We start from the raw sequence: 9,820 nt of genomic DNA, 5'->3' as shown, positions 1-9,820 counted from the left end.
GTGGGTGAGATGAATTAATGCATATTCATATTTATTTTGAACTACAGTAACATTTTCTGATTTCTCTCAACATGGGGACAGGAGAGCTGTCAATCAATAAATTGAAAAAAAAAAAAAAGTAACTCGGATATTCTCTTGTAAATTAAAAAGTAATGCGTTACTTTACTAGTTACTTGGAAAAGTAATCTGATTACGTAACTTGCGTTACTTGTAATATATTACCCCCAACACTGAATATGAATAAATATAAAATTAATAGCATAATAAATACTTTATAGCATAAAACAATAAGATATAAAAGCAATAAAATAATAAAACATATCAATATAATATAAGATGAAATAAACACTAAATACATCTCTACCTGGATGTAGTCCTCCAGTTCCTGTCGTCTTTGCTCCAGCGGTTTGGTTCGCAGGTGCTGGTTTCTCTTACTGGGGAAATCAGGAGCTCGCAGAATCTTCTTCAGCTTCCGGTGAAGCGTCTGAAATTCACTGTGTCGCCGCAAAACAAAGTGTTTCCTTCCACTGAAGAGAATCTCCAACCTGAAGAGCTGAAAAAAACATAAAACCTTGTGTCATAAAACCTGTGAACACTCAGAACAGACGTCAATAAAACTTTGAACAGTGTAGCGACACTGGGTTATTCGCCAGCAGGAGGCGCCAAAGCGTCTACGGATAGTCTTGCATCAGCGCGCCCTCTAGAGCTCTAACGTGGTCATGACAGGTTAAAACAGCAGTTATTAATATTTAACCAAACGTACATTTTTCTTGCCTCCAAAAATCATTCAGAAATACCAAAGACTATTCACAGTAAATGACCTCATCAAACGCACACACATATGACTGTGCAACAGTTTAGTCTTATATAGGTCATATGAGTTTACACAGGTGTGGCATTCTTCAGGTTAGATCACACCCTGAAGCATTGAGTGTCTCTTTATAAAGACTCATGGGTCGTTATTGTCCACAACACAAAGAAATGTAACGTGACAGAACAACAGTGTTTTACAGTGTCATAAATCTGAGCTCCATGTGAGTGACCTTTCATCGAAAATTAGAAGCGACTGGGAATCAAAAAACATGATGTTGACTTCATTTATTTATTGACGTTGTGACTCTGAGAGGAGAGATGTTAAAAATGTGAAATAACTATTACAAAATAACTATTTTTGAAATGAGAGTCACATTAGTGCTGGGCGATTAATCGCATCCAAAATAAAAGTTTTTAAGTGCATAATATATGTGTGTGTACAGTGTATATTTACTGTGTGTATATATATTTAAGAAAAATATGTTATTTTTATATATTAAATATATTTATATATAATATAAATTATATGAGTATAAATATATACTGTACATGTAAATACATGTCAATATTTTTTAAATGTATACTGTATGTGTGTGTTTATGTATATATAATAAATACACACAGTACACACACACATATATTATATGAACAAAAACTTTTATTTTGGATGCGATTAATCACGATTAATCGTTGCCCAGCACTACTTTAAATACTATTTTTAAAACATAGTATGCAGAATTGAGTGTATACTACACAGTATGCATCGAGTTAGTACTCTTTTGCCGGTGTAACCTTGGTGTGTGTGTGTGTGTGTGTGCATGTGCGAGCATTGGGGGGTTAGGCCACAGTGTGAGCAGATCTGAGAATTAGCAGTTTCCCGTTTTCCACCCATAACAAAGGAACACAGAACATTCAGTTCCACCAAATATTTCCCACTGTGAGCTCAATCTTTCGCTTCTCAATACCTCAAATATTTTTCTCGCTAAATCAGAGGCTGAGGGAGAGGGAGAGGGAAATAAAAATGATTGTGTCTCAAGCATGTTTGGACAAGTCGGTGCTCAAGCATGCTCAACACGGTGATGGGAACTATCCATGCAATGTTATGAACTGAAAAAACTGACGAAATCAAGAGCTGTTCAAGAATTTAAAGGGACAGTTCACCCAAAAAAATGATAATCATAAATCCTTTACTCACCTTCATGTCATTCCAAACCTGTATGATGTTCTTTCTTCCATTAATCACAAAAGATGATGCTAGGCAATGTTCACACTGCTCTTTTCCATAAAATGAAAGAGAAAATATTGAACACCATTCATGTGCATTTATATATATACATTTATTCATAAATATTAATATATTTATTAAAAATATAAATGTATACATAAATGTAAATAAATATACGAAATACAGTATATTAAAATATTAATGCTCTTTTCCATACAATAAAATATACTATTAAATATATACTATTTAATTCATATAAATATACATTTATTTATATTATAATATAAATATGTAAATAAACATTAAAAATGAATCAAATAAAAATAAATTAAATATAATATATACTGTTTTACAGTATAAAATATATATATATATATATATATATGTGTGTGTGTGTGTGTGTATATATTATTATTAAAGACAGAGTAAATTACAGAATTTCCATTTTTAGTTGAACTATCCCTTTAAATCAGTGAATGCTTCACAAGCTTTATGGGTAAAGTGAGTTAGTGCAGGCGGGTGGAGAGCATTCCTGGTTAACAATGAAGACACATGTCTCTTTTGGGCACCAGATTGTGTCGTGTTTATCGGGGTCACGAGGACTCAATTTAAACCCAGTTTCTCCCTCTCTCGATCTTATAGAGCTCTCATATTAGAAGCGACTGGGAATCAAAAAACATGATGTTGACTTCATTTATTTATTGACGTTGTGACTCTGAGAGGAGAGATGTTAAAAATGTGAAATAACTATTACAAAATAACTATTTTTGAAATGAGAGTCACATTAGTGCTGGGCGATTAATCGCATCCAAAATAAAAGTTTTTAAGTGCATAATATATGTGTGTGTACAGTGTATATTTACTGTGTGTATATATATTTAAGAAAAATATGTTATTTTTATATATTAAATATATTTATATATAATATAAATTATATGAGTATAAATATATACTGTACATGTAAATACATGTCAATATTTTCTAAATGTATACTGTATGTGTGTGTTTATGTATATATAATAAATACACACAGTACACACACACATATATTATATGAACAAAAACTTTTATTTTGGATGCGATTAATCACGATTAATCGTTGCCCAGCACTACTTTAAATACTATTTTTAAAACATAGTATGCAGAATTGAGTGTATACTACACAGTATGCATCGAGTTAGTACTCTTTTGCCGGTGTAACCTTGGTGTGTGTGTGTGTGTGTGTGCATGTGCGAGCATTGGGGGGTTAGGCCACAGTGTGAGCAGATCTGAGAATTAGCAGTTTCCCGTTTTCCACCCATAACAAAGGAACACAGAACATTCAGTTCCACCAAATATTTCCCACTGTGAGCTCAATCTTTCGCTTCTCAATACCTCAAATATTTTTCTCGCTAAATCAGAGGCTGAGGGAGAGGGAGAGGGAAATAAAAATGATTGTGTCTCAAGCATGTTTGGACAAGTCGGTGCTCAAGCATGCTCAACACGGTGATGGGAACTATCCATGCAATGTTATGAACTGAAAAAACTGACGAAATCAAGAGCTGTTCAAGAATTTAAAGGGACAGTTCACCCAAAAAAATGATAATCATAAATCCTTTACTCACCTTCATGTCATTCCAAACCTGTATGATGTTCTTTCTTCCATTAATCACAAAAGATGATGCTAGGCAATGTTCACACTGCTCTTTTCCATAAAATGAAAGAGAAAATATTGAACACCATTCATGTGCATTTATATATATACATTTATTCATAAATATTAATATATTTATTAAAAATATAAATGTATACATAAATGTAAATAAATATACGAAATACAGTATATTAAAATATTAATGCTCTTTTCCATACAATAAAATATACTATTAAATATATACTATTTAATTCATATAAATATACATTTATTTAACTGCTCCCGTTAAACCCTCTCATTCAGACCACAAAAACTCCTCATGCAGCTCCACGTTATCCATTTCTGATAATAAACTGGACAAATCCACTGACGGGAATGATGTTAAGTAAAATGAGTAAAATGCACACATTCTAGTTTGGTCAGTTGATTTGGCTCCATCTGATCTGATAAATGAACTAAAACGGCATTATGTTATCTAGACGACACACAAACACATCTTTTATGACTCTCTTTCCTTCACTCTTGGCTGGGTCGGTTTTGGTTGCAGCTGGACAGTCCTACAGAACTGGCTCAGACTCCACGCAACACACTGGTTCTACTATTTATCTATGGAAGCTTATTTCTGCCACAGAATAAAAAATATAAAAAAGGTCATTGTGACTTTTTATCTCACAATTCTGACAAATTTTTTCTCACAAGTGCGACTTTATTACTCACAATTTCAGTGATTTTTTTTTCTTCTCAGAATTCTGAGTTCACATTTCAGAATTCTCAAATTTTTTTTCTCGGAATTCTGAGTTTACATCCCGCAATTCTGTTGTTTTTTTTTCTTTTTCCCCCAAATTTTTTGACACCTAACCTGACTACATGCACATACAAAATTTTGAGGAAAAAAGTCAGAATTGTGAGATGTAAACTCAAAATTCTGAAAAAATTGCAAGAATTCTATGAAAAAAATTCAGAATGGGGAGATATAAACTTCGCAATTCTGAGAAAAAAAGTCAGAACTGCAAGATGTAAATTCAAAATTCTGACAAAAAAGTTATAATTGTGAGATGTAAACTCTGAACTCAATGAAAAAAAGTCCGAATTGCGATATTAACTTCGCAATTCTGAGAAAAAAGTCAGAACTGCAAGATAAATGCGCAATTGAAAAGATATAAAATCACAATTCTCTGAAAAAAAGTCAGAGTTGCGAGACGTAAACTCAAAATTCTGTGAAAAAAATCTGAATGGCAAGATTTAAGCTTTCAATTATGAGATATAAACTCATAATTCTCTGAATAAAATCAGAACTGGGAGATGTTAACTCAATTATGAGATATAAACTCATAATTCTCTGAAAAAAATCAGAACTGGGAGATGTTAACTCAATTATGAGATATTAACTCATAATTATCTGAAAAAAAATCAGAACTGGGAGATGTTAACTCAATTATGAGATATTAACTCATAATTATCTGAAAAAAAATCAGAACTGGGAGATGTTAACTCAATTATGAGATATTAACTCATAATTATCTGAAAAAAAATCAGAACTGGGAGATGTTAACTCAATTATGAGATATTAACTTGCAATTCTGAGACAAACAGTTAGAATTGCGAGATGTAAACATGCAATTGCAAGATATAAACACATTTTGGAGAAAAAATTCAGTTGTGAGATGTAAACTCAAAATTCTGTTAAAAAAAGTTATAATTGCGAGATGTAAACTCAAAATTCTGTGGAAAAATTCAGAATTGCAAGATATAAACTTCGCAATTCTAAGAAAAAAGTCAGAACTACAAGATGTAAATGCACAATTGTGAGATATAAAATCACAATTCTGAGAAAAAAAAGTCAGAGTTGCAAGATATACTCACAATTCTGTGAAAAAAGTCTGAATTACAAGCTTGCAATTGAGAGATATAAACTCATAATTCTCAGAAAAAAGTCAGAAATGGGAGAGGTTATCTCACAATTATGAGATATTAACTCAGAAAAAAGTCCGAATTGCGGAAAGTAAACTTGCAATTGCGAGATATAAACTGCTATTTCTGAGATAAAAGTAAGAATTGTGACATAATTCTGAGAAAAAATTTGAAATCTAAAAAATGTGCAATTACTTCTGTAATATTTTTATTTTGCAGTGCTATGAATGGTGTAAAACACTCAAATCATCCAGAATCAAGAGTAAAAACATTCAGATCTCTTGTTTAAATGAGTCGAGATGTTTCAAAAGGTTTTGCGTCGAACATGTCCTGTCATATTCCTGCTCTATTCATTCCTGTAAGTGATGACAGTAGAGTAGAGCTGCTGGAGTGCATCTCTCTTCTTTAGAATAGCATATTTCATCATTTTTCCTTAGGTGTTAAAATCGGCTGGAGACACACCTTTGAGGGAAGCACTTACCTAACTTGTTACCTTATATTTTATTGCATTTAAAAAGTCCTTTGTCTATTGTTCCAGTACTCTGAAATCACTTATGCTTGTATTTTTCTCATTTTTTGGTCCCTAGTAATCAGAACATTGCCGCAATGCAATCAAACCTTCTATCAACGTTACGACAACATGCTGAAAGTATAAGTGCACAATAAATTAGCCATCCCTAGTCGGAAGGTCATCTAAATGTAGAGCAACAATGTTGCTACAGCTCTCTTGCATATTACATTTCTACATTGTTACAACCAACGTTGCAATAGTACAAAAAAAGAATTGCCACAATATAAATGTTTGTTGTGTTGTCTGCTAAATGAATAAATGCTTCTAACTTTTGTATGCATGTATTTAAAACAGAATATACATTCTAATTCTAATTCATTCTATTTAAGCAATAATTTTACATTTTCGTCACAGACGTCATGACGTCACAGAATGTTGACAGTGCATCTTAGAACTCGTACAGTATATTTAAGAGATTATGGCATGAAAACTAACCTGATTACATAATCTAAAATAAAAGTATAGTCTATATAGTTTCTATAGTCAAAGTATAGTCTCTATAGTTTCATTATAGAAATAACGATAGACTGATATCTCATTAATTTACTATAAGTTAACAGCAATAACTGTATGGTATTTTGGGGTGCACCTGTGGTTACCATAATAAGTTGGGAAGCCTCACGGAATGACTAATAATAATTATCAGCATTAAAAATTAATGACAACTCCAAAAGCACGTGCAAAACGTCAAACGCACGTTCGCGCTGTATAATATAACAGCCCTGAGGAACCACGAATATAAACGAGTTTCTGTTTGACTTACTTTGCGCAACTTTCCCGTCTCGTCCACTTCCCTCATGAGAGACGGAATAAAGACCTCGATGACTGGAGACACACACTGATGATCCAACATCTCCAACACAAGCGCGCAGATCACTACTGAGCTGAAGATCAGCTCCGTGTGCTCTGAATGATGAGCTCCTCCTCCAAACAAACACACAGACAGACAGCTGAGAGAAATAAAGCCATTCATACAGAACGGCATGATTTTGAAGATTACCGAACACTGTTAAGGACCTGGTAAATCGTGTTTATTCATTTATTAATTAATTGAATACTACATAATAAAATTACAATAGGAAAAACACTGCTAATACAGGTAAACCAACTGCCAGAGAGATTATATAAATTAAATTATATAAATTGACAGATTAAAAATATCAATGACATAATCGTTATTTTTTGTCCAATCAAATGCTCTCTAGAATGAGAATGTCCCGCCCCCTACTTCGGCCAGCGAATCACGATTCACCGCTGTGACGTAAACTAAAAGCTATTCGATGTGTCACAAATGTTCTTTTTCTTTTTGAGTAAAAACTGCGTGCTTCTCTGGAGATTATACTAATATTCTAAATTCTTCAGACCAGTGTTTTCTGAACATCTAGAGAATAAAACCTTTTTATTTGAGCCTTAAAGAACCCAGTATCTGTTTGTCATTTACTCGGATCGTGAGTCAGTCATGATATCTCTCATTTATAAACACTTACCATCCTTAATAAACTCTATAATAGACTTCGGAGAAGTGATATAAAAGGATATTTGTGTAATTTCTCTATGGAGAGTACAAATGCAAATTTTTTTTTTTTACTAATGACATTGATACTACCATTTCAGTAATAACTATTTAAGTGCTAAGTATTTCAAATAGACAGACGTCATGACGTCACAGAATGTTGACAGTGCATCTTAGAACTCGTACAGTATATTTAAGAGATTATGGCATGAAAACTAACCTGATTACATAATCTAAAATAAAAGTATAGTCTATATAGTTTCTATAGTCAAAGTATAGTCTCTATAGTTTCATTATAGAAATAACGATAGACTGATATCTCATTAATTTACTATAAGTTAACAGCAATAACTGTATGGTATTTTGGGGTGCACCTGTGGTTACCATAATAAGTTGGGAAGCCTCACGGAATGACTAATAATAATTATCAGCATTAAAAATTAATGACAACTCCAAAAGCACGTGCAAAACGTCAAACGCACGTTCGCGCTGTATAATATAACAGCCCTGAGGAACCACGAATATAAACGAGTTTCTGTTTGACTTACTTTGCGCAACTTTCCCGTCTCGTCCACTTCCCTCATGAGAGACGGAATAAAGACCTCGATGACTGGAGACACACACTGATGATCCAACATCTCCAACACAAGCGCGCAGATCACTACTGAGCTGAAGATCAGCTCCGTGTGCTCTGAATGATGAGCTCCTCCTCCAAACAAACACACAGACAGACAGCTGAGAGAAATAAAGCCATTCATACAGAACGGCATGATTTTGAAGATTACCGAACACTGTTAAGGACCTGGTAAATCGTGTTTATTCATTTATTAATTAATTGAATACTACATAATAAAATTACAATAGGAAAAACACTGCTAATACAGGTAAACCAACTGCCAGAGAGATTATATAAATTAAATTATATAAATTGACAGATTAAAAATATCAATGACATAATCGTTATTTTTTGTCCAATCAAATGCTCTCTAGAATGAGAATGTCCCGCCCCCTACTTCGGCCAGCGAATCACGATTCACCGCTGTGACGTAAACTAAAAGCTATTCGATGTGTCACAAATGTTCTTTTTCTTTTTGAGTAAAAACTGCGTGCTTCTCTGGAGATTATACTAATATTCTAAATTCTTCAGACCAGTGTTTTCTGAACATCTAGAGAATAAAACCTTTTTATTTGAGCCTTAAAGAACCCAGTATCTGTTTGTCATTTACTCGGATCGTGAGTCAGTCATGATATCTCTCATTTATAAACACTTACCATCCTTAATAAACTCTATAATAGACTTCGGAGAAGTGATATAAAAGGATATTTGTGTAATTTCTCTATGGAGAGTACAAATGCACATTTATTTGTTTCTACTAATGACATTGACACTACCATTTCAGTAATAACTATTTAAGTGCTAAGTATTTCAAATAGAATGACTATTTTATTAAGGTCAAATGGTTAGCACTGGGCATCAGCACTAAACCTGATGTCCTCATTTCTTGTCTGAATGGAGAATAAATGAGAATCACATGATTTCCCGTGACACACAAGCATTCATGCATTTACTGCTGACTAAACACAGTCCAGTCTGAAGATAAGCCACATTCCTGATGCTCAAGTGTTATCCCAGCATTCCCACTTCATCCCAAAGGTTTAATTCAATGCTCTCAGAGTTCATTCTCATCCAAAAAGAGCAACTGAACCCTGGACATTTTTTGACCTACAAATTGCTGGAAAATAAACAAGCTGAAAAGCTTAATGATTAATGAGATTATAGTTTAAAGGCTTTTGGTGAAAGATTAATTCCGCTGCAGCTGTAATAATTTTACCGCAGTAAACCTTCAATGAGGTCACATGAAAATGTCTCATCAAAGCTCAGAGAAACAATCATTTACGATAAGAGCATTAAATGAGAGCTGGTGCTTACAGCACAGAACAAATACTAAAAGAGGGAAGACCTACAGGATCACTTCCTTTTTTAGTCCAGTGTGGATGTGGATCTTTTGGCTCAAGGTTTCAGCAAAGACAACTATTAAGAAGTATTTTATGCAACCATGACCAGTGTTGTTATTGTTAACTAAAGTTTTTTTTTTATTATTAAAATAAAGCTGAAATAAAATATAATAGATGAAAATACAAATTAGAAGACTA

The 9,820-nt window shown here is 33.1% G+C and overlaps 1 protein-coding gene across 1 annotated transcript in view; it reads right to left on the bottom strand.

Annotated features, from left to right (window-relative positions):
- The window catches only part of snx22 (sorting nexin 22), a 10,228-nt gene extending 3,133 nt beyond the window's left edge, over positions 1 to 7,095 (bottom strand). Inside the window, exons 1-2 of the mRNA XM_016537542.1 lie at positions 6,917 to 7,095; positions 365 to 553 (exon numbers count right to left, since the gene is read on the bottom strand). Coding sequence (XP_016393028.1) covers positions 365 to 553; positions 6,917 to 7,006 — 279 coding nt within the window. The 5' untranslated portion in view covers positions 7,007 to 7,095. The remainder of the gene's footprint in view (positions 1 to 364; positions 554 to 6,916) is intronic.
- Positions 7,096 to 9,820: the final 2,725 nt, after the last annotated feature.

Source organism: Sinocyclocheilus rhinocerous, unplaced genomic scaffold, assembly GCF_001515625.1.
Source record: "Sinocyclocheilus rhinocerous isolate Xijiao unplaced genomic scaffold, SAMN03320098_v1.1 scaffold1605, whole genome shotgun sequence".
NCBI lineage: Eukaryota > Metazoa > Chordata > Actinopteri > Cypriniformes > Cyprinidae > Sinocyclocheilus > Sinocyclocheilus rhinocerous.
This window is presented reverse-complemented; position numbering and strand designations above follow the sequence as displayed.